The sequence below is a fragment of the Aedes aegypti genome, chromosome 2 (genome assembly GCF_002204515.2).
Source record: "Aedes aegypti strain LVP_AGWG chromosome 2, AaegL5.0 Primary Assembly, whole genome shotgun sequence".
Classification (NCBI taxonomy): domain Eukaryota; kingdom Metazoa; phylum Arthropoda; class Insecta; order Diptera; family Culicidae; genus Aedes; species Aedes aegypti.
The window spans coordinates 351,851,720-351,878,270 of NC_035108.1; the positions used below are offsets into that span (position 1 = coordinate 351,851,720).

General features: G+C 35.4%; 1 protein-coding gene across 1 annotated transcript in view; it reads left to right on the forward strand.

Moving 5' to 3' along the window:
• Positions 1-2,543: 2,543 nt before the first annotated feature.
• LOC110676862 (collagen alpha-1(IV) chain) overlaps positions 2,544-26,551 on the forward strand; it is a 199,147-nt gene continuing 175,139 nt past the window's right edge. The window contains exon 1 of the mRNA XM_021846305.1: positions 2,544-3,111. Coding sequence (XP_021701997.1) covers positions 2,956-3,111 — 156 coding nt within the window. The 5' untranslated portion in view covers positions 2,544-2,955. The remainder of the gene's footprint in view (positions 3,112-26,551) is intronic.

Here is a 26,551-nt window from a genome sequence, read left to right on the forward strand (position 1 = left end):
ACCGAATTTAGCACTATACCATTTAATTCCACTAGAGTTTGTATCCTTTGACAGATACGCGTATTTGAAGACGGCCTTACAGTTGAGGTCGAAATACGCGTATCTGTCAAAGGATACAAACTCTGGTGGAATTAAATGGTATAGTACTAAATTCGGTTTTTTCATCTACTAAAAACTTATTTTGAAATTAGATTAATTATTTCAGACTAATTTTTTTTGTGTGAATAAACTTTATTTTTGACCAACATTGTCATAAACTTTCTCACTATGCGCTAAAAATAGCCGACTGAACTCAGCATGGATCAGCACTGAAAAGCAGCTGAATAATATGCTTGTTCAGTTGTTGATTAGCGTACCATGTGTTGATTAGACATTGTCGAACAGAAGCTCAAACATGATTACTATTCAGCTATGAGAGGTTTAAATTTGCATTGGACGGTATATTCATCAATTCTACGATGGCGCAGATGGCAAGGTATACCGCTGACGATAGGAAGGTCTAGAGTTCCAGTATCCAGATGATTTTTAAATGTGGTTGTGATAATTGTGTACACTACATTTATATAAGCACTTTATATAAAAAAAAATGTTTTTTATTTGTTTGCATCTCCACTTTGTTAAGTACACCAGTCGTATAAACACTGTAAAACGATTTTAAAGCATAAAAATAAAGTAGGTATCCAACGACATGCTTTGAAGTTTCTCCAAATTTGTGTGAACAACGCCTGAACAAAGGTTGGTCATGGACATTATTAAGAGGTTATTAAACATGATGCTGAATAAAACTGCCATGATGGTGTTTGTTGAATGAGTGAATGTTAGTTGGGTCGCGTCGAATCCGGTAGGTGCAAAAAGGCGTAGAGCACAGCGATTGAGGTAGCTTGAACAGGTGCAACCAAATCTGGAGAGCGTGGGCTAAAATCGAATTTACACGAACACAGCCATGCACCGAGTTAATTAGCGTAACATCGTTGACGAGGTTTTATCAAACTAATTGATGTAACACATAGATAATAAAATAATCACATTGAAAACCATACCACAGTTATGAATTAAAAAATAAGACAATTCCGGAATAAACGCCAAAACGTATACTTTCACTAAGCCATCATTAAATTACCGCGCAGATGAATTGCTGTTGTAGTGCTCTGATCCATAATATGAGTCGATTTGATCCATAATAAGGATATGTGGGATGGACAAGGTTTTCAATAGAAAATCACACTTTTTCGTAACTAATCGCGACTTTTCATTCTCGAAAACAAGTATATTCTTCATTGCCTGGGAGGTGGTATTGTTTTGTACAACGTCACTATGGTATTTGATCATGTTTTGTTCTGAAAAATGACCCTTAGTTGATCCATAACTGTGGGGTGACTGTATCGATCATAACTGTATATGCTTACGTATTCATTTCAAATTATATCTTAATCGTTTATCTTTCACCTCTGGGCTGGCGCCTTCATTGTTTGTTATCATAATGAGAGCACCAGTACTTACACATTGAAGATGGCACTGATCCTGAATAGCATCCGTTGGTTTCCTGTGGAAGTAGCCCCTTGAAGCCGAATATGAAGGCCTAACTTTTATATTATGCTTAACTGAACATAGTTATGAAAGTTATGACAACGGGATCGTTTTCAGCGTTGTCATTTTTAGCAATAACTGCATTTCTTCTGCTCATATAATTTTCAGAACTCATGCGAGACATGATTCTTTGAGCATGTCATCCATAATCATGAAAATCATTGTCTCCAAAAGTTGAAAAATTTACGCATGAACACAACTCAATTTTGGCAAAAACCTCAATGTTTATTAGCTCATGAATAGAAGAAAGAGTATCACCATTCATGCATTGAAAATGTTTCATCGATAATGCTGAATTGAACTATTTAAGAGGAGGATCATTGCAATCAATGTTGCCCCGTTGATCAATGTTACCCCGGATTACGGTACTTGTTTCTCAAATAAAAAATAAAAAATTACATTATACGTGATTATTTCAGGTCCTCGATGTGAGAGGCATGTGTTCTAACCCCAATAGAAAAGATCTCTAAGTTCGAGATGCAGAGAGGTTTCTGTTCTATTTCTATTTCTATTGTTTCTATTTCTATTTGTGTTGGAATACAAGTTGGTCGGTGTTCACACAGACCGGACTAGATGATATTTTTGCGTTCTAAAGATGCTTTAAGAGTTGCATCATTTTTTTTTTCTATTCTAGTTTGATACAGATGTATCATCAAATAGATAAGTCCCATTATTACAACATGTATTTTGATATTTCCAATACCTGGGGATTCAAATACGTTTGGTTAAATCTGTCTGAACACTGACCAATTTATCAGAATAATTCCATCTAAAAATAATGTATATTACATTTTCAAAAGAACTACATTCACATTGAACACTGAGCATAAGAATTCAGCCATTAGACATCCCTACCACCCAACCATCGCGATCGCGATCTCACTCGACGGAGAACCGACCATCCGCATCGCCCCGAATGCAGCATGGAATCAGCTCGCATCTTGGCGGCAATTTAGTATTGCTTCGAACGTTCAGAACATTCGATGGTCGATCGGATTCCCGACGGACGGCAAGTCGCTCGCTTTTTCGTCGTTCGACAGTCGTCGTAGTCGTAGCCATAGCCGGAACAGGAACTTCCCTGCCCTGAGACAGGACTTTCGAAAAAGCATCAAATCTTGATATCGAAGAACGCGAAGTAACTTTCGAGCCTTCTTTTGATTCAATTTATTCCGAGTAAATTAAGTGATAGTAGTAAGGACTCACCGAAGAGAAAAGCAAAAGTTGTGAAGAACGGAAAATTAATTAACGGAAAATGGTTGGATAAGCATCGGGACACGAAAGTTGATAGCGCGCATAGCGAGCGAAATTAAACCAGTTTTAACGCTTTAAGTTTATCATTTCGTTTCGGGGTGAAATTTTACAACTACGATGTTGCAGCCCGCGGGCCCAAAAGGGATGGGCCTGGGCAAACGGATTTTGCGAACGATGCGACGACTCGGTGATCGGAAACCGCTCGCATCCTGGGCGGTGCTAGTGATTGTAGTGTTGGGTGTGCTGCAGATTGTCGATCCCTCGGATGCAGTGGTAAGTACAGTAGGATGCATATCAAATTTATTTTTTATCCGAAACGTGACAATTCAACGTGAGAATACTTTGGTTCTAATAAACATTGGGTCCAAAACATGTATTAATACAAAGTTGCTTTATTATGTTGAACAGTTTAGAACAAATTTTCGAAATACATGAAAATTTAAGATGATATCCATTTTTCTCGGAAAACTTTCACTTGCATTGTGTTAATAGAAAGTAATTTATGAAAACATTTTTCGTATCTTGGAATATTCTAAAACTAAGCTTAAACTAACAGGAATCGTTTGCCTTTGTGAAATTATTCCTCGATGTATGTTTGATTGAATTGACCCTCCCTTTTCAACGACTTCGATCGAATATTTCTGTATGAAAAAAGCGTTCTATAAAATTGCTTGAACAAAAAATGCTGCAAATGAGTTACATGTTTCAAATTTAAAATATAAAAAAGTTGTTTTTCAGTAGTAAATTAATTGTTCATCAATAGATCGAAACCGTTAGATGACAATTAAATTAATCTGATAAATATAGAATCATATACTAGTAACTATTGCACTGATGTTTTGATCTGATTCGGCTTGTCTTGAGTTTTTCGAAATCCAATGAAACTCTGGAGTTACCATGGGAAAGAGATTGTTAAAATTTAAATTTAATATTTATATCTCCCTTTGAAAGTTTTTGTTAAACCTTTGCTAGTTTGCCATTCAGCTAAGTCAGATGTGAATTTTGTTTGTTGTCTCTCTAGAGTAGAGCATGACTAGGTAGTTGAATAACCATCAGATTTTTTGAAACGAATCAAATTTGTTATAGGGAGACTTACGGCTTCGGCACCATTCGACTATTATCGGCAACCAAATTTCAAACGCCAAATATAGAGTATTTTTCTATCAAAACACATCAGTGGAAACATTCAGATGATTCTTTGTTCTGCCCGCTTCCCGCTGGCGAGATTTCCGAGACTAAACAAACGATATCGCCGGGGATGTCATCAATTCAAATGAGAACGCCTCAAAATGTGACTGATTTGGAGCTGCCGAAGAGATTCGCCAGCAGTTGTTATGGGAAAGTTGCCGAAGAGAGTGAGGCTGCCGACAATAGTCACACTGACAAGGGATGTTCGCAGCGTTGTGAAAACGTTTCCATAAGCATTTCGACAAGTCTGTCGGTGTGAATCGATAGAGGATTGAGCAACACATAAATGTAAATAGAAAAACACGGAATTTGTCTGCTGATGTCCGAGAAAATTACAAAAGAAGCACGGCATCGGCTTAAGCTGCCGATAATACGTAAGTTCCCCTACGTAAAAGTTGATGAGTGGTTGAATGACCATGTTATAAGTTTACTGTTTGAGAAAAGTAAGAAACGCTGTCGAAATCCTGAGTGTCTTGATTTTTTTTTTATTGAAATTGAGTTTTCGTATGGGATACAGTAAATGGCATTGGTCATATGGTTCCGAAGTTATTCCGGGTTGCAGTAGTGCAGGTTTTTTTTTCAGATCATTGTTCTTGTAATGATTGCTTCAAAAAAGTACAATGGAGTACTGCGGCAGTACAATTATTACAATATAGCTGTTTGGTTGATGGATATTTTGCCATAAATTTTTTCTGTAATAAGAATACAATAACTGGTGCACATCCCCTGAGAAATTCGGTCCAGTATGGTCCATGCGGAACCGGTTCCTGGAGTCCCGGAAGGTGGCCAATTTGGACAATTGGATGAAATTGCTCAGATTTATGCTCCAAAACCAAATGAATTGAGCCTAATACTATACGATTTTTTATGTTTGGATGTATTTTGCCAAAAGGATGAACGGATGGCATGCGATGACTCAATCTTCATGATTTTGAATACCTGTGACTCCTCTAATTCAATTTTTGATGAATGACCACTTTGGTTCTTCTGCCCACCGAAATAACCCCGGAATGACCACCGGAGATCATTTATGGGTGATCAAAATAAGTCAGGGTGGTAATTTATCTATAATTGAGATAGAAGAGTCACCGGCATTCCGGTGCTCCAAAAGGACCAGCGTAGCCATTCATACTTTTGGCAAAATACATCCAAACATAAAAAATCATAAAGTATTGGGCAAAATTCATTTGGTTTTGGGGCATAAATTTGAGTAACTTCACCGAATTGTCCAGATTGGCCACTTTCCAGAACTTCAGGAACCGGACCGTACTAGACCAAATTTTTCAAGGAATGTGCGCCAGTGATTGGTTCCTTATTACAAAAAAAAAATGCCAAAATATCCATCAACCGAATAGTACTGATGTGAATTATATATACTAAACTGCGTTAAAAATTTACTTTTCGGATGTTCCGGGTTTCCGGAACCGGGTATGAATAACTAAGAGCGGTTCCATATGAATTCGGATGTCGGTTTACTTTTGTATTTTTTGATTTTGCTGAAATTTGGCATATGCTTTCTTTATTCCCAAAAATGCCTATTTGCATCATCAGTTCGCCATTTTTACCTTAGCGTTACTTTTTAGAAGGGCCTAAGAAAAAACCTTAACAATTTAACAAAAAAAAAATAACTCAGAAACTATTTGTCTGATCGGTTTGGTGTCTTCCGCAAAGTTTTAGGTTATTGTTGGGACTATCTGGAAAAAATATACACTGTAAAATAATGTTGTAATATTTTTTTTTTTTTTGAAAATAAAGCTTAAAAGTCCATTTTCTCAGAAATCGTTTTTTTTTTATTTTTTATATTTTAAAGTAGACAAAAAATGGAGTCTTTTGCTTAGTGGGTCAAGATGGAGAAATCATGGACAAAAAAGTTATGATTTTTTTAAAAAGGTAGATTTTTCAATATGGTCTAAATAAACTTTTTGAATGCTTTTCGACCCGATTTTATGAAAGTACGCAAAATTTGCAACAAAATAGGTCTACGAGAAAATTTTGCTAACTGCTACCGTTTCCGAGATACAGCGATTTTAAAATTAAATTTACCGAAAATTCACAACTTTTGGTTGTTTTCGGATGTTTTTCGAGTTGATAAAATAAAGATTTTTTTTTTCTGAATGCATTTCATTTTATGTTCTTATACAATGATGGAGCGTCCTATTTTGATACAGATTTCTTACATTTTCATAATGTTTACAATTTTTTTTACTATCATTACAGTTTGGAAATTGCCTAAATTCTAATGTCTCCTTACTAGAAACATTCAAGTTGGAGTTCGTTGATTCTATTGAAGTTGCTGACGTTGCTTCCTATGACTCCTGACTAGGAATATTCAAATTGTAATCCGTTGACTGTATTGAAGTTGCTGATGCTGATGCTTCTATTGTTTCCTCTTCCATGCAAACATCTTCCTCTTCACTACTTGATAAGTCATCACTGCTTGATAATGCTGTTCTTTTGGCAATTGTAAACGACACGAATCGCAAATTTTAAATTGTTTATTAAGCTGATTTTCATCTGCAAATCCTAGTTCAACTAATTTGGCAATATTACTTTCCGTGAGATTTCGGTAACTTTTTGAACAACTTTTTTGAAAACACATTCACACAACCTTTGTTGATGGTGTTCATTTTATACTTCATTGTTCTAAGCTATTTTTTACATTTTACTTGATTATCACTTGCTTGTTTGTCACTTGCTTGTGTCTTTGCTGCATCAGCTCTTTTTTATACCAACCAAGCTGCATCAGCTCTTTTTTAACCAAAGTTTATTATGACCATTTTTAAAAATTCACCTTTTTTTAAATCATAACTTTTTTGTTCATGATTTCTCCATCTTGACCCACTGTGTAAAAGACTTCATTTTTTGTCTTCTTTAACATTTAAAAAAATAATAAAAATCAAAAATACGATTTTTGAGAAAATTGATTTTTAAGCTTTATTTTCGGAACATAAAAAATTACAACATTTTTTTACAGTGTATGTTTTCCAGATAGTCCCAACAATAACCTAAAACTTTGAGGAAGACACCAAATTGTTTGGACAAACCGTTTCTAAGTAATATTTTTTTGAAAATTATTAAGGAATTTTTTCTTAGGCCCTTCTCAAAAGTAAGGCTAGAGTCAAAATGGCGAACCGATGATGCAAAAAAGCATTTTTGGGCATAAAGGAAGCATGTGCAAAATTTCACCCATATCAAAAAATATAAAAATGAAATATGGGAAAAAAGTCGTCATTTTCTGTGGAACCGCTCCTAAGTGATTTGAGAATCTCTATTTACAGCCCACGTGAAAACCTATTTAACAATATGGGGACGGTTCAGATTACTTGATAAGTTACGAAAGTTTTCAAAATAAGGGTCTCTAAAGGGACTTCTTTTTCAGATGTAGCAGATTCCCGGTGGCGACAGTGACCAAATCCGGGTCTCCGGGAGAGTTTTTGAAACTAAATTCGGTCAAGACACTGATTTTCGCGAGCTGTTTGAATTTTCGGGTCGAAAACGACCCTAAGTCACAATTTGTAACTTTTTTATGGAAGCTCTCCTAGGGGTCGTTCAAAACTTTTGTTTCCGCTAAAGCAAAATTTCCTACAAAAAAATTGTCAGAAAATTTCAAATTGCTACATGTTACACTGATTTGAATTTGGAAATGGGTCGAAAAAGACCCAAGGTCCTTACTAAGGTTAACAAGACAATATATTTGGGAATAATCATGAATTAAATTTCAAGAATACCACGGATAACGCCCAAATATAGGCAATTCCCAAAGTTCGCGTGGCAAATATGGGTGAAATTAGGGGGCGTCCATAAATTACGTAACGCTATAGGGGGAGGGGGAGAGTAGGCTCAAGCGTTACGGCTCATACAAAAAATTGAAATTTTTCATACAAAAAGCATTACGGACGGGGGGGAGGAGGTCGAAATTTTTCAAATTTCGCGTTACGTAATAAATGGACGCTGCCTTATGCAAAAAAAACGACGTGCTCAACTGGGATTCGAACCCAGGACTCTTGTATGCTAGACGAGCGCTTTATCAACTAAGCTACCGGGCCACTTGGTGACCCAATAACTCAGTTGGTTACAAGTTTCGAATTCAAATCCCTAGTTCCTTATCAGCTAGAAAGTTGGTGTCTTCGGCCAAGCCTTTCAACAGATTAAGGATTATCTAGTGATAGAAAACCTGGTTAGAAACACACCCACTGGTGCTAGTAACAAATTTTCTTCTATCTTTTGTACCTCAAGATCCTTATCAGCTGATCAAGGGCTATCTTGCCATGAAAAATCTAATTGAGGTTTCAACCGCTAGGTAACGCTAGCAACAAATTTTCTTCAAACTCCAGTATCTCGATATATTTACTGGACAAATAAATGTTCGTGTCTAACGTTGGAACCTGATTCAAGCGTGTTTTAGAATTAGCACGAATGTGACATGATCTATTAATCTTCATCGATCCTCTCTTCTGTGAAAGAATGTGAAAAGATTCAAGTTTGATGGCATGTTTCCACCTCAAGATGCAAGATTGTTTCAATGACTAGCGTCCTGAAGTGAAAAAAGAGCTTAAAAACTTGCATCTTGTCACCTTTATTCGCAGAAGAGAGGATCGATGGAGAGTAATCGATCATATTACTTACGCCGTTATTCTGGCCCACTGATAGATGGCGCTACATTCATCTTTCCATAACTTTAGATTCATAATCTTTAATATTGAGTTATAGAACCATATTGAAAGTTAGTTTTCATGGCTTCCCTTGTAGTCTCTTGAAGCGTAGTTGAACTGATTTTGTGTTTTATTATGTGGCACACTTCATAACTGTTTGAGCAACGCATTAGTAACAATTTCTGGTCGGTCATATATTGGCGCCAATATCTTCCAGATAGCCCTCAATCTGCTCAATATCTTTGCCGAAGACGCCAATATTTTCAAAAGGATAAGGTTTCAAAGGTAGAGAAGATTAAATGTTTATTTTGTAATCTGATTGCTTGATGTCGAATCCGTATGGAATTGGTACCGTTTTGACTCATATTCCGAACACTTTTGACCCTGTTGACCTTACAGTGACTTCAAATACATCTGGGGGCACAAATTAGCTGATATTTGTGAAAATTTCAATTCTCGAAAACTTATTCAAATAGTCTCAAGTCAAAAAGTGAATAAACTTACTTTATTGATCCTACGTGTTTCGCAGACGAAATTCCACATGTACTGCTCCTACCCAACTAGATTTTTCACTTTTAGAACGTTTAATTACCGGATTTACAAAACGACGAAAGTAAGATTTTCAACTTTCGCAACCTAACCACTAATTTCGCCGCCCCGTTGTATAGAGAGACAAAGTGACTTAACCACGAATCAAAACAAAACACTACTTGAGCCGATTTTACACTGGTAGAAAAACGTCGAAAGTAACTGTATGAAACGGCTTATCATTTTGTTATAATTATTTATGTTGAAAATAATAGAAACTACCTAGTTTTTGAACGCGATCTGATTGTATGCAAAATTTGAGCGATGTACACGACGAAAAAATGTTAAAAAGGTGATTCATTTTAAAACAGTTTTATAAGACAGGTTGTGATTCTTCTCAATTAGTTTTCTCAAAACCGTATGAAAGTTACTTACGTCGATTTGAAAAAGTAATCGAGAATTTCTTCGCGAAGTTTAACTGTTAACTGTTGAGTGTGCTGATAAAAATGTGTATTTTAACTTGTTTAGTATTGTTTTTACGTAAAAGTATGGAACAACTTTTTGATTCAAATGCCAAACACTGTGTTCGTTCTGTCTCATATTCCGAACACCTTGATTCAAATTCCGAACAGCACGAATAAATCATATTTAAATGTTTAATTTCGCAAATAAATTCATCTGCACTGAAATTTTACTGACGAACTAGAGATTCGTCACTGTTGAGTAGGATAGAGCACGGCACAAAAATTAACAAGGCAGGCTCTTTACTGATGTAAATATCGAGTTTTATTGTAAACATGTGTCGTCACTTATATCACAGACAAACAGACGTCGATGTCCATCGACCACCTTTTCAACGGCCGATTCAAATATATGGTAGGTGGCCAATCCACCACCCGCAGCGCTCGCATCGTTTTTGTTCGCGTTTGACGTTTACACACTACCGCCATCTGTTGGTCCATCGGCCAAACACACCGATTTTAGCATTGGGCGTACATGTCATCGTGACTATGATTTTGATCGGGATTTGTTCTAAGTGTTACGTCTGTTTGTCTGTGCTTATATCGTACCATATACCTGCTGGACCACTAGATCATTTTTTTTTTTCGAAAATTTGTTCGAGGTGGATAGGAATGACGTCGTCAAGTAGCTGTCAGTTTTCGGAACATATCACCTTCTTAATTTAGTACACCGTGGGATAGAGCATGATGATCCATTGAATGTTAATAATCGTAGAAGGCTTTGCTTACACATTAATGTCAAGTCAAGATACATGTCATGAAAACTTCAGTCGTTCAACGAACGTTAAGCAGTGATAATGCAAAATGAAGACTGGAATTATCACCTGCAGAACCACCGCGATGCACCGGTCTCAACAGTCACTACTCCGGAGGTTTAAAATAAATAGGAATATGTTTGAATTGCATTGCAATTGACAGTAATTTCTTGGATTTGATGACATATTTCAGCGAAACATTTCAACCAAATCGCCATACGAAAAGCGAGTGTTCGGAATATGAGTCTATTCGGAATTCGAGACAAAAACGGTAGATGGCCCTGTGATACCTACTAATTAACTCACAGGTTATTATGTTGTCCGTAGACTAGAACTGAACTCATTTATTCTGGCTGGACAGACCCCTTTTATCGGTCGATCCAGACCTCAAAACTGCTTAGTATACAAAGTATTAACGGGGAATTTTATGGAAGGTTCCTGGAGTGACTTTTGCTTAGGTCGGCATACGACAACCATCGGTCGTATCGATCGGTCCGTAAATCGAGCATTGCAATAGGGTAACGACTGTTTATTTTGATCTTAATCGCTAACAGTTGGCGCCAGTGGCAAAAAGTACAGACAACAACCCTTCGAACACTCAGTTTATCTGTGCTGGCCGCCGAGCGAAGACACTGTTGTTTGTATTCCTCCCACTGATCGCGCTACGCTGGATTCTCAAATTTCTCAAACTTTCAACACAAGCGCATGGAAGAATGGTAGTCGGAGAACTGTCAAAACGAATGGAAAATAATGAAAAACGTAAATTACTTGCAATTTGGAAGCTGGATCAAAACAGTAGTGATTAGAAGTCAAGTGTAAAGTGAATACATAACTTTTTGTGTTTAGTTCATCTTCCGTAGAGCTTTCTTTGCTTCAGGATTTCGTTTTTACTACCACTGAAAAAGAGCCATCTATTGCCTTTTCAGTTTTGAATATCGCCCTATTGATTTGCAACGTAAGTGTTGCACTGTGAATGATAGCATATATTCGTGTATCTGGAATAGGCTCGTCTTTGGCCACCTAGCGGATGAATTCGAATTTCCCAATCAGACTTTTCATCGATCTGCCTAACAGTTTTGCCGAAGACGCCAACCTTCTAGCTGATAAGGATTTTAGATAAGGTACAGTGGGGGAAGTGTATCAGTGGGGTAAGTGGATCATTTGTCCATATTAAGCATAAATACTTGAATATGTTGAATGTTTTCGCACCATTACTTCGTTTAAGGTTATATTCTTACGTCCACACTAATACTATTGCAAAACTGGTACTACACATACACTAACACAAGTAAACTTGTTAGCGGCAAAAATCAATTAGTTTCAAAATTGTTTTCTACCAATCAAAAATCCATTGTATCTCAGTCTAAAATCGAATACTATTAGTTTTTTCAACACACGGTGAGCATTTCAGTTCTAATTTAATGAATATCGATGAAAAATATGTGATTTTCATAAATTAATACAGATATATTGGGCATGGTACACTTACCCCTACTTCTTCATGGGGTGGGGTAAGTGGATCAAGTATTATTATCATTTGTTTTCAGACTACTTACAAGAAATTAAATAAGTTTCAATATCCGCAAATTTTGTTTTCCTTTAACTTTGTCCATTGCTAGCTTAAATTTGTCAAAGTGGCCATAGAAAATTTGAATTAATCCACCTAAAAGGTATATCAATCTTTCTGGTATAAAAAATATAAAAGAATGAATATTGCAAAATTCAAACAAAACTTTTTGTGGTATATCTTTTGTTTGATTGCAAAAAAGGCAAAGTATACTATTTTTTCAATTCAAAGCATATTAAGGAAGCTTATTCAACCATATTAATTGTTCTAGACAGATGGAACAACTAAATTAATAAATAGAATGAAAAGATTTCAGTATGTTAATCAAAAGTAAATGTAACTAATATTTTTAAATTATAAATGTTTTTCAAAAACATCGTTAGGAATAATCCTACAATACTTCTGTACAACTTATGAGTATTAAATGGATGATTTTTCTCCAAATTACTCTAGTTACAATTTTTTTTGTTCGAATTAGTGTAAACTAATGTTTAAACATTTTTCATAATATTTCGGTAAAATAAAGTTACTTTTTAATTTTAAAGGTATCAAAATGTAACTTAAATAGCACTAATAACAAGAACAAGAGTAATGTCATTCATACTATACATAATTACACCACATTTGTTTCGAAAATAGATTTTTTTTATTGGTGATCCACTTACCCCACCATGGTGGGGCAAGTGGATCATTTGGCGCAAATTTTCAAGTTTCTCATACTCATTACATAACAATCAAAAAAATCAAAATAAATGGTGATTTGAAGTATATTAGTCCCTCACTTTTCATCCACAGAAAAAATGTTTGATTAACATTATTAACGTTAGCTGTACATAACAATGAAGTTGACTATTGATTTTTCTGTATCCACTTACCCCACGGTACCTTACATAGAAAAGGGGTAGATGTCAGGGGAATGTCTCGCACAAGGATTGTAAGATCAGCTCACCGCATTTAATTTAAAATTTATTTTAAATAAATTTATCTACTGGTCTCCAGATTGTGGCTATCTAAAAATTCAAGGTTCGTCTCGGCCTTTTAAGGGTTAAGACTGCACATTTCCTAATATTTTTTAGATTTTTTCGAAATATGATGACATTGGAAAAGATCAACTGTGCTCTGAGATCGCTTTGAATGTTCGCGACTACTTTTTGATACACTCCTAATCAATCTTCAAATATTTTTGAATCAAGTTTGCTGGAGACATAGTTGTTGCTATTTCAAGCATTTTTGGTCACATTTGCCACATTCCGGAATTTTCGGGGCGGCCTGTTTAAAAAAAAAGTAGTGGAAATTCCTGGAAGAACCCATAATTTTTTTTGAAAGCAATCGGCACTGTGAAGGAGTTGAAACTTTGTAGAGAAAATACACAGAAATCTAAAATTTTCTGACTTTCCCTAACTTCTGAAGACAAACATATTCGTACTTAAAGAAGCTTTCTGTGACCTTGCATATGAAACTGAACGAAGGAAAATCGGCACAAAATGGAATTTTGATAGCATTTCGAAGTTACAGCGCAGTTCATCCTTAATGCATAATATGTAACTTTTTTTATGCATTAGTAAGGTTAGAGGAAATTTCAAAATAGTTTAATGGAATTGTAATAATTTTGGAAATTCCTGATTGAATTCTAGGAAGAAATTCAGAAAGAGTTACCGCAATACTCGGAACAGAAATTCCTAACATTTTTTTTGTAGAAGTTCTCAATATTTTGTTGAGAAATACCTATCTAAATGAGTTTAAACAAGTTAAATTTTGGATTTTGGAGACAAAAGTCTGAGAACTCATGATGCAAAATATACAGAAATATCGTTTTGTATCTTATTACGGACAGCTTCAAATTCCGGACACTCTTCGTTGTATGTATGGGAAACATTTCACGCGAAATGTTTCATTTTTTGCAGTTCAAAAGTTCTCATTTTCGAGTAGGTTTGACCTTTCTATTCATGATTTTCATGAACTGTCCGGAATTCGAATCAAGTGTCCGGAACATGGGCAAAGTTGAGGAAGCGTCAGGAATGAGAATCATTAAAAGTCCACACATTTCCATTTATTTCATTTTTTTTCATGTTGTGGAATCAAAATCTTTACCCACTATCCGAAAGTTGAGTGTTTCGAGGGCTCAATAACGCAAAGGAATCATAGAGAATGGTTTATTTTAAATGCTTTTTGATGAGTTACACTTTACTGAAGCCTTAAGTGTCCATAGTATTAATTAAAACGGTAGCTGAAGAATTGCTAAAAAGAGTTCTAACTACAAGAATTTTTAAAACAATTTCTGCACGACTTTTACCATTTTTGTTTTTGTAGTAATACTCTAATGTAAATTTACAGGCATTTGTAGAGAAATTAAACCTTTGGAGACATTTCTTGAAAAAAAATAATAAGAAATTATTGGAAGATTATTCGTAGAAATACTTTGGTTTTGAATGGAATAATCATAATATTATATGGAGTTAAGTAAAGAAACTCGATGATTTTTCTGATAAAAAACAAATGAAATATTCCAGAACTAATATATAAAACGCAATAATTATCTATCACAAATTTTCAACTGGAAAAAATTCCAACAATTTTCAGATTCAAAAGTTTTTGGTTAACGCTGTATTATTTTTCACTAAAAATACTGAGTTCTTCCGGGAACTCACCGCAGAACTCTTTCCAAAAATACCTTCATATATTCCTTTTTTCCAGTACGCCTTCAGAAATCCTTTCATAAATGCTTTCTTGGATTTTACAAATAATTGCCTAATGTTTGTAATCGCTCAGTCTGTGCAGCCTTTGGATGAAGACGGTGTAAATTGTCTTTTTTTTATTCCTATAGGTTGCTGGAAATTTCCCATGAATTGCTTCAGGAGTTTTTTTTTTCTTCAATGTTTGTAGTACAGTACAGAAGCTCGAGCAGTTCGCGTGAAAAATGAACGACATTTTTTAACTAACGTTTGTAATCAAGGCTTTAGAATTAAGTGCGTATTCATTGTCATTACGTCATTACGGCAATTTTATTAGTTTTTAACCCATTTAGGCTGATACAAATTTAACGTTGACTTTTTGTTCAAGTTTTCGGGTCAAATTTGGCATTTCGCGAAAGCAGTTGAATAAATATTTATCAATTTATGAAGGTTTCGTGAAAATTCCCCAACAAGTACGATGATTTTTTTTATCAATATAAATTCTTATTTTTCATTATTATCCCCCTTGATCGCTGAAGGTCGAAGGGACAAACAGTCAGAACAAAAAAAATGTACCGTCTTTTTTCTAAAGTAAGTTGCGACTTTAAAGATTTACCATTATTTTGCTTGTTGTTGGTGTTTCAAATTCGATATTTATAATCCACAGCTATATTATATTAAATATTTAACAACATTTATTTTTCCGAAAGATCGATTTCACTGTAGACATAACATATGATTATTTTCAAAAAGGAAACCCGCACGAATGCCTAATAATGCTCACAGAGATTAAGCTTGATTGGCCGCTCGTGGTTGCTACTCTAGTATCGCCAGATCAGCTGAACTTACACAAGGAATTAATCAGATGACTTTTCTCCCGGATATGACTTTTTTTCTGGGTTTTAACCATTATGGTCATTCGCCCAACGGATATGACTAATGTTTCCGATTTAATTTGTATCGTTCCACGTGCAGCATTGCAGTAGCCCACGCTGCATTCTTCAGCTCCAAAACATTCTGACACTCCTCGTCGAACCACTCGATCATGAGCATCTTTTTATGTATCTTCAAGGTGCAAATAAATCGAATCTATTTCTCAAATATTCAAGAGCACAAATCTGGAGGATCAGACAGCCATTTAAACAGAAAACTCGATCGATTGATCTTTCACTGATGATGATCTATTGATCAAGCTTGCAGCGTAAATTACTACCTGGTTCCTCAAATTTGTGCTCTTGAAACATTGAGGTATGGTATGAATAAATTTTCACCCTAACGACTGTTTCGATTGTCCCTAAGAAGTCTTCAAAAAAAGCCGTCATTAAGCTTGCATTTGTCTAGCTTCTTCTTCTTCTTCTTTCTGGCGTTACATTCCCACTGAGACAGAGCCTGCTTCTCAGCTTAGTGTTCTTATGAGCACTTCCACAGTTATTAACTGAGAGTTTACTATGCCAATGATCATTTTTGCATGTGTATATCGTGTGGCAGGTACGAAGATACTCTATGCCCTGGGAAGTCGAGAAAATTTCCAACCCGAAATTTGTCCAGCTACGCATTCTCAAATTTACCAAAAAAGTTTACGTACCATTCCGCACGTTGTCATATATTTTTCCTAAAGTTATCTCTGGCATTCATTAATTTGCCATCTCGGCATTAACTCCTAAATCCTCTATCTCGGATATCTTATTTCATCCAACACCAACAGCATTCTAGGCATACTACAGCATTTTTCCCAGACACTTACTGATCGTGAAAAATGCCACCACTTTACAATCCACTCAAAAAAACTGCACCCGAATCAACATGATCAGTGTGAACTGCTGGAGATTATTTTCGGTGTTTCGTTGCAATTTATTACACAATTGGGTCCTAAAATTTTTAATGAAATCTTGTTTTTATTTAATAACATGAAAAAGCATGTTACTGTAACTACTTTAGCAATTTTTCCCGCTCAAATAATGGCTATATCATGTTTAATCTTTAATTCAAAAATTTGGTCCATAAATGAACCTTGACACTTTTGATCATGTTTGACGTTCGCATAGTCGACAAAAACACCACAGGGGTTTTAGTTCGACCACTGGGGTTGTTCCTATCTGACATTTCGTAAGGGACACGGAAAACAAAATACACCCAAAATTTGAGTTAAAGCCAAAGGATGTGACAAAATCTAAAAAAAATGTTTTTTGGGCTTAAACCAACGGAAAACATTAGAAAATTGAGTAAACATGTGTTTTTGGCCTAAACTTAAGCGTTTGGCACTAAAATTGGGACAGGGCTTTAGGACCCTATTCACTTCCCGGGGAAGGCCTGTGGCATGTTGAATGTTGATTCACCCAAAACGATCATGCCCTGTTGTCGCATGGCAGAGGAAGTGTTTAACTGCTGCTGCTCCGAAACCGAATCTCACGTAGCCAATATAATTCGGTGGTGCATGCGCCTTTTGGACAGCCAACATATGGTCCCGCCGAGCTGCTGCTGGTGTTCTATTACGTGGACTTTCTAGCAGTTCGTAAACAAATAAATGGGTGATGCAGTTTGTTGTTCCTGTAAACAATTCGGGCCAATGACGAATAAGTCGTCGTCGTCTCCACCAGAGACCAGTTGCATCATCGTCGAATCGGTTTCCATTCCCGCGATTTTCCCATCTAGCCGAGGGAAATACGTCGCATTTAACATTCTTGCAATGTCGCAGTGGGAAAATGTGGACCCAAAACGGCATCAATTGCTCAATTTTACTCACGAAATATGCGTTTTTGCAATTCCGTTGCATATTATCCTACTTTTCATTGTGAGGCTGAACGAATCAGTACTGCAAAGTGATACTTTTTAGCACTTTTTTCTGCGCTGAAAAGTGGTCCTTTTTAGTACAGTTTCAAATGACTGAGTCTCTACAAATGCCATCCATGAAGTGTTTAAGAATTTCTCAATAATTCGCCAAATTGCTTCTAATTCAATACCTTTGGGAGGTCCGGATCCGACACAGGTATTAGATCAATATTAATGAGAATGTGAAAATTTGTGAAAGTCTTCTATTGCGTGTGTATCACAGCCTACACTGGTAAAAATCCACACATTTGATCCGTGTGTTTAAAATTATGGATCGATTCATGAACGTCTACAGTATGGCCCAGAAAAAATGCGAGAATCATCGTACCATGTTTTATGATAGTTTTTATATATAAATGGGAACAACATAAAAATTGTTATATTCGTATTATTTAATCTGTTTAGAGATTGATTTTTGCTTTGGACATGATTTTTGTCTGTTACATTATCCTTATTAGAGATGAATAGGAAACATACCTTCAAATCTGTTCATGCAGTCATTTTGCTCAATATCTTTGTGATGAAAGCTTTTAGAACGTCATCGATGATGTGAGGTTCGTCACAAGGCTTGTGCTAAACATTCGCCCATGCCAAAAAATAGAATGGATTTATAGCTGGATTGTTGGAGACATAACTATTATTTAGATAAAACGGCTCATTCTGGAGAGCCGTGGTTGAAGCTTCATATAAGTGTGATAAGTGGCTCTGTTTTGCTTAAAACTTCTGAGCTAGTACTCATCTAAGTTATCTCTTACCAAAGAAACAAACTTGTTCCTCAAAAAACTCTCACAGACCTCTGTTTTTATTTTTTATTAAAGTTTAACCAAAAATAAAGACACATTAAACCAGACACAAATGCTCCCAAATCCATGACCCTTGCAAAATGTTTTATTGTGACCATGAAAACCACGTTGTCTAAGAACTCCTTTATTCTTTGATACCAAACAAATTAATATTTTCAATAATTAAGTGTGATTTTCCAAGGTGGAAAGTTTATCACCAGAGTATACGACAGACAAACGCTTTTTCTTACTATTAGCTTACAAAATCTACAGACCTGTTTGCTCTGGTTGGGTGATAAAACGTCGAAAGACTAAATGTCTAATGCCAAAATGTCGAATGCCAAAATGTCGAATGCCAAAATGTCGAATGCCAAAACGTCGAAAGAACAAAACGTCGAAGAGACAAAACGTCGAATGCCAAAACGTCGAAAGGACGTCGAAGGGACGAAACGTCGAAAGGACAAAACGTCGAAAGGATAAAACGTTGAAGGGACAAAACGTCGAAAAGGAAAAATACGCGTCAAATCCAAATAGTAAATAATATTTTGAACTGTCATTATTTTCATATTTTATCACCGTTATTCTGAGCTGCTCTTTGAAGAGATAATAGAAAAAATAGCCTAAACTTGTAAGAGTTATTTAAGTGTTTTTTTCTTAAATTATCAGGATAAAAATAAATTGGATTGTATCATATAAGTTTTCAATTTCAAAATAAAACTGTCAACTGAATCTCGTTGAAATGTTATGATATCGTACTAAATTTGGTTTCCATTTACTTAAACGATAAAACATTATATATTCTCTACACAAAAATAGAGCATTCATTTCAATAGTACCTATAGAAAAAAAATGCTGGATGTCTTTTTGAAGCATATCTGTTTTCGAATAGTAAATCAATTAACTAATTCAATCGTGGTTAATCGACCAAAGAATGAGTAAATTTTTAAAGAATGAAAAATATAATAATTATTTAAAATCTAGTTGTAGGTTTGATGAAATCAAGGATGAAATTGATGTTACTAGTTTGTTGAAAGAATGAGTGTGTTTTATTAGATTAAATGATTCACTATTTATTAACAGATATCCTAACCAGTAGCAAATCCAATGTATCTTCAAACGATTTCTGCATCGATTTTCAAGAAGTTAATTGTATTGTATTGTATATCCAAAAAAATAATATCAAACATATAACCTTATTTAGGTGAAAAAATGTTTTAAATAAAAGCAAATTTAGCATTTGCGAAATGCTTACGCTCGTCGGAATCTCCACATTTTTGTGCATAGTGATTAGGTGGAAAAGAAATTTTGTTCACCCACGAGTAGTAGAAAAAGGAAAATTGTACACTACTGTTGAGATCTAGGTTGAGATTCCTTTTTATCTCCCGTTATGTTAGTCCAGTGGTGTGACGAAAGGAAGCTAATCATCTCTTTCATTCTGCTATTCGTCGTATGCGTTAGCAGACTTGGTTTTACTTTTGCAGTTGCCTTATCATCACTTCTGCAATTAATTTGATTAGTCAAAGGTATGAAAGTTACCTCACCTATTTGAACGTTTCTTCATTATCACACATTATCAAGGTCAACATATCTCAGGCATAAATATCAATTTTCTTCTCGAAGAGTTTTCCTGCTTCTTTTTTCGCCAGTAATGACATTTTTCTGAAAATTTATTTCATGCTTACTGCGATAAAAAAAATGCTATTTCCAACGCCGTGTGCTTTGCAACCATTTTTTCCCCAGCAACACTTGTTACCAATAACACAGTCCTAGAAAAATTATTGCTTTCGACGTTTTGTCCCTTTCGACGTTTTGATATTCGACTTTTTGTCCCTTTCGACGTATTGGGATTCGACGTTTTGGCATTCGACGTTTTGGGTTTCGACGCTTTGTCTTTCGACATTTTGTCCCTAAACCGTTTGCTCTAGTACCTTGTTTAGGTAAGTAAAAATAATATGACTAAAATGGTTTAAGGTGATTATAGAACGAAGCCACACCTAAAATTTTCAAGAGCACAAGACTTGAGAACCAAACAGCGCTCCGCGTTGAAAATTTATCCCATTGGTCACCACCAGCAAGCAAACAGTTTGATTGATTTTCAACGCGATCTGTTGTCAGATTCTCCAGTCTCGTGCACCTGAAAATTCAAAGTTTGGCTTCGTTTTAAAATCACCTTAAGGCGAAGTAGGCCATCATTGAAATTTGTACGCGCCGTTGATGATTGTTGCTAATTCATCTCACGATTCCGAATCGAAGAAAATCAGTTAGTTTTGCACTGACACAGCTGAAAATGTATCAGCATACTTTATGCATGTTAGCGCGTACAGTGATACCATACAATGAACCTTCAGCATATTGGATATAATTTTGCTGCACAAACTTGTGTCAAAATATTTACCCATTTTTAGTTATAACAGTTTCAAAATTGATTGTCTTATTCGAACTTTTGCCCCACCGATGGGACAAGAGTTGGAATCTAGTGTGGGGCAAAAGTTCGCTGGCTAAAACACAAAATATCGATCCTTTTATGACAGGCATACTTAACACCAGCCGTAAACTTAAGTTTGACAAAAAATACACATTAAATTTTCATCAAAAAATTGCCCAAACCCGGGTTGATTGTAATATACTCAAAAATAACAATTTTTCGCAAAACTAAGTGGAAATGTAAAATTTTGGTGACGGTTTCCACACGATCAGTCAAATTTAACTAAATTTGAAGATAATTTGTGGATTTTAGGCAACTTGCAAATTTTTCCGTGCTTTTCCTGCCCACTATGGGCCAAAAATTTGTTTCAAGCATTTATGCAAAAACTAATACACCTCAAAGTAACCTTATGATAGGCCTAGAAACGCCCTTACATAAAATATCGAAAAAGATTTTATCTTTAATTGGTTCCATGCAACGAAAGTTTGACCAAAAATTACAATATTCACGTCGCAAAACAACAAATAGCCATAACTTTTCCAAATCTCAATCGATTCATATGATATTTGGATTGAAAGTCTCTTACTTAAATAGCATTCGAACCACCATGACATTTATAAGATTTGTTTTGATTTGAGCTGGAAATCTTAAAAAGAAACACTTACCCCGCTCGAACTTTTGCCCCACTTTACTCTATGCTAAATTCACATTAAAATAAGTATCGCATTTGCGGATTCGTTTTTCTTTCTATTAGTGTAGATGTCCGAGTAAAGATGAGGAGATCATTCTAGTTTACTATAAATAAAATACATTACTTCCAGCATTGGATATAATGTATGGTGTTAGAGAAAAAATCGGATACCACTAACAGATTTTCCTAGCTTTTAGCTTGGAATAAAATGAAATATGCTAATCCTGGGCTTCCCAAGTTATGGATTTGCGGCGCCTCGCTTGTTGCTAACTCACTTGTTTGAAAAAAAAAAAAATCTAGTGAGCTTGCGACAAGCAGAGGAGCCTCGAATCCATATTTGGGGAACAAGAGTTCTTCTATCAAATTTCTTCTTCCAGTCTCATGACATTCATGTTCTATCACACATGACTATCTAAAGCCACTACATTTCGAATTCAATAAGCAAATCAGTTGGTTCACATGATTTAATATTTAGACATTCCTGTTTGTTTCACATGACTACCTAATGTTGATACACATTTTATTCATCCAAATATTTTTTAAAGCAGTACTGGTTGGATGATTTTTGAATTTTGTAAAGGAAATTTTGACAAAAAAAAATCTATAATAACATTAATAACAATCATTTGACATCAAAAAATGATGTTTTTGATTTCGGGGTAAAGTTGATCAATTACTGTGATTGGTTTCCAAAAACAAAAAGACACGCTATTCATTAAATATGGGGTCACTGAATCCGAATCAAGTCTCAAAAATCTAACAACTTGTTGATAAACCGGTAAATTTTGTACTTGAAGTTTACGAATTACAGACTAAACCACATTAAACGTCTAAATGTAGGCAGTTTTCTTCGAAATTGGCAACTTGTTCACGAAAATAACATTTCTTTCTCTGGAAATGAATTTTTATGTTAAATTCAAATTCTAAATCGGGTTGAAAAATTAATCTGGAATATATGAGATCGTTTATTAGAATTGTGTATTTATCAAGCCATAATAGTAAAGTCGATTGTTTGGAGAAGAACACTTAAACACCCCGAATCATCAGTTAATGCAATCGATTTTTAAAATGGAACATTAAATTAGTTTTAATGTCAAAGATTGAAAATGACACTTTGGTGCGTAATTGATCAATATATAATAGTGTATATTTTAGAATGTATGAACTGTATCTACTGAATTTGAGTCTCCTGATTCTATAATGTCAAAATTCTTACTACCTCTTTATATCATCATTTATTGCAAAATTAAACTTTTTAAATCAGCATAATAGGGGGAGATCCCCCAGTGCCGGACAGCACCCAATACCGGACAAAGTCGAAACATTGAGAAATCACGGTCCAATCAAGATGGTGTATTAGTAGAAAAGAAAGCTATTATGTAGACTAATGTTTGCGTAGAATAACACATCCTTGAAATATGCATGCCTTTTTAAAAAAGTAGAAAAGTTTGAAAATCTTTAAAAAATTGACGTATTCTCTTAATTTTGAGCCTATTTAGTAATTATTTTGAACATGAAAAAACACTTTGGATCACGCAAGCATGATCGAACATAATCCTTATTTGATAGCATGAATGTGTTTTGTACCATAATTGAACTAAATATGGACAAATTACAATTTTCGTTAAGCACCTCCTGTCCCTCAGTTTCGGACAGCTTGATTTGTTATATGATATCTTTGTAATTATTGCACCAGTGTCTCAAAATACTTTCATTTTTCATGGATTCCGTCGATCATGGTATCAAACATGCAATAAAATTAAGAAGAATGAACATTCAGAACAACATCGTAAAATGTGCTATTTTTCATCATATATGGAAGAGGTATTTGATAGGCATCTTTCAAACTAAGAAAAACGCAAATTATTCTTGTAAATGTTGCAAATGCATTGAACTGGTAATTATAAACTATTCCTATAGTGTACACATTCAATGATGTTCATATTTGCAGAATTCGAGGCATTTCCAGATCGTGTCCGGTATTGGGTGCCACATTTCAAGAGCGATCAATTTGATACTAAAATACATCATCAAAATGCATTGTCATAATTCGTATTTATATTTTCAAATTTATTTTTGTACACTATAAAAATGATAATATTTATCATAAATGGGTTACACGAGCCCATAAAATCAATATTTTTCGAATTATGAATTAAGTGGCTTAAGTGTCCGGTACTGGGGGATCTCCCCCTACGCCTAAATGTGTGCAATTTCCCTTGACTTAAGCACGTTATTCAACAATAAACGATTTTATGAGCAAAAAACTTTTCTTGTAATGCTGTACGTTTTCAAAAATTACTTCGGCAGTTCACACCGAAGCTTACACAACATTTTCAACACTTAGTTTTCATGCAAGCTTAGCATCAGTGCACTATGATGAATTCCACTCAGAATGAATCAAAAAAAATCGTGCTCGATAGTCTTCGATTTGGATTAAATTTTGCATATTTTTGGTTTGGCAGAATAAGTGTTTTCCATAGAAAAATTTATCATTTTGACTCAAGAATAACTTTTGAAAATGGCTTATACATGTTTGCTTGCCACTTATTTGAAAAGTTTTAACTCCGAAACGGTTGATTTTGAAGAAAAATGTTCTATGAAGAAGTTGTAGTGAACCGTTTGGCCTACAAGGAATAAATACTCACTGCAAAATACTGAATGTTTTTCAACGAAACGACACAAAAACTACATCTTTAATATTTATATCACCATATAATCTTGATAGCAAACGTATACGTATACGTGATGTAGGGTGGTCCGAACAAAACTGGTTCTGTTGAGCGTTTTAAATTCAAATATCTCATCAAAGTAGTCTATGAAACACTTTTAGAACTTAAAAAATGCGTAATTTGGTGAGTGAAGAAACTCGCTATCTCCTTCCGTTTGGAAGTTATTGTTGTTTTGTTAGAAAAAACATGTCTACTTTGATTATGAATATCTCTGGACCACCCTACGATGATTGGGGAAAAATGCTCAAGATTGGTCAAATTTTGAGCTACACAAAAACATTGTTCTGGCAAAGTTGATAAAAATTTGACGTTCTACTACTTTGCCTAAGACTTTTACTATTATGTTTGCAAATAAGAAAGTTGATTATATAATTTATGTGATATTGTGGACCTCCATAGTTCTAAATAACACAGTATAAAAGCTTACATATTTATACACAATTTTCTAGAAGATCATTTTTGTCTAAATTTCATTTTCATGCTCAAAATGCAAAATAATAAAAAATACATACAGTAATGACCCGATTTTATCTACCCCCGATTTTAGCACCCTTCATGACCCAATTTTGTATACCCCCGATTTTAGCATTCTTTGTCCTGATTTTAAATTTATATTTATTTTAATTAGACCATACACGTCTATACTGGTAATATTGCATGAGCCACGGTAGATACAACAAGGTAGGCTATTCCCACGTGTAAACAACGATTTTCCATGAAAACATGTGTCGTCATTCTTATCGTCAAGCATGAGGCCTTGAGGATAGTAAAGGAGAGCAGGCCTTGTTTTCTTTTGCACTGCATACCATTCTTCAATGTGCACAAATCCATAGCTCAAATTTTAAAAGTCAATAACGGCGCCGGCCACGTCCTTACGGTCATCGGGGAAGGGAAGGAATGTTAGTTAGACAACCGTTGTTACTAGAGACCGAGTATACCTCTGCATCTCCATATAATTCGATAAACGCATTGTACCCCGAACAATTGTTCATCACTCGCTCACGCAAGAGCAAGCGACTCGATCAATAGATCAAACACTACTAACGATCCACGGCGCTTTTCCATTTCACTACTCGACCTACTCTCGACATGTTTGATCCTGTCCTCGTCACCCGCCTCCGCAGGAGCAAGCGTCAAGATCGAAAGATCAAACAGAACTCCACGTCTATACTGGTAATATTGGGTGCATAAAGTCAAGTATGACATTGGCCACGTCTATACAATCATCTAAAGATCGAATTTTTGAAATTTGAAATTCTTAATAATTATCCCAGAATCTTATCAATGTTACTTTGGATTACGGTACTGAAGATTATTTAATAAGATTATTTGATATGAAATACCTCAGGTTAGTATTCGGCAGCAATTTTCTTCTACTCGGGTAGACATAACCTAAATAATTGAAAACGAGCAAATAATAGGAAAATATAAGTATTCTCGGCAGTCTAAGCCGATGCCGCGCTTCTTTTGTAATTTTCTTGGACGTCAGACAAATTACATGTTTGTTTGTTTACATTTATGCGCTGCTCAATCCTCTATCGGTTCAAGCCGTCAGACTTGTGAAAAGTTTTTTAGAAACGTTCTTACAACGCTTCGAACATCTCTTGTCAGTGTGACTATTGTCGTCAGCCTAATTCTCTTCTGCAGCTTTCCCATAAGAAATGCAATATTTTTCCACTGTGCACAGCGTCGCCGCACAGTGAAATGATTAATACGACACGCTGTCCAATCCAATTCCGCTCCAGCAGTCATCATGACATCTTCATCACTTTCACGTGTCTGAATCGGAGGTCTTCTGTCGGATGACCCCTGCACTGGGACGGACAAGGGCCTACGCGTTCCGATGCGCGCTCGTTGGCTCGTGCTCCACTCCATAAATGGAGCAACCAAGTCACGGGTGAGCAATCGAACAACCCGCAGATAACCCATTTTGGCAAGTTTCCTTAAATGTGCATATTTATGGATCAAAGGTGCTAAAAGGAGACCAAACCGCTTCAATGTGCGCGCTTTGCGGTTTTGCCGCCGTCGCCGCCGTTGACCCATGTTATAAACGCCGATTGAACCGAGGATGTGTCACGGTGTGTTTGAAACAGTCGTTAACGGAAAAATGTCCGAAAATCTGGCACCTGCCATTCGATAGATATAGTATTGAAGCATCTTCTCCGTAAAGTTGAAAATTTTTCAACGAGAGATTCAAACAAGTTATTGCGACCTAATGGTTAATGATGAGAATATTTTGAAACATGTGAATATCTTTCCCAAAATGCCACAATTATTAACTGAGAGCTTTCTTTGCCAAAGTTGCCATTTTCGCATTCTTATATCGTGTGGCAAGTACGGTTATACTCTAGGCCCAGGAAAGTCAATAAAA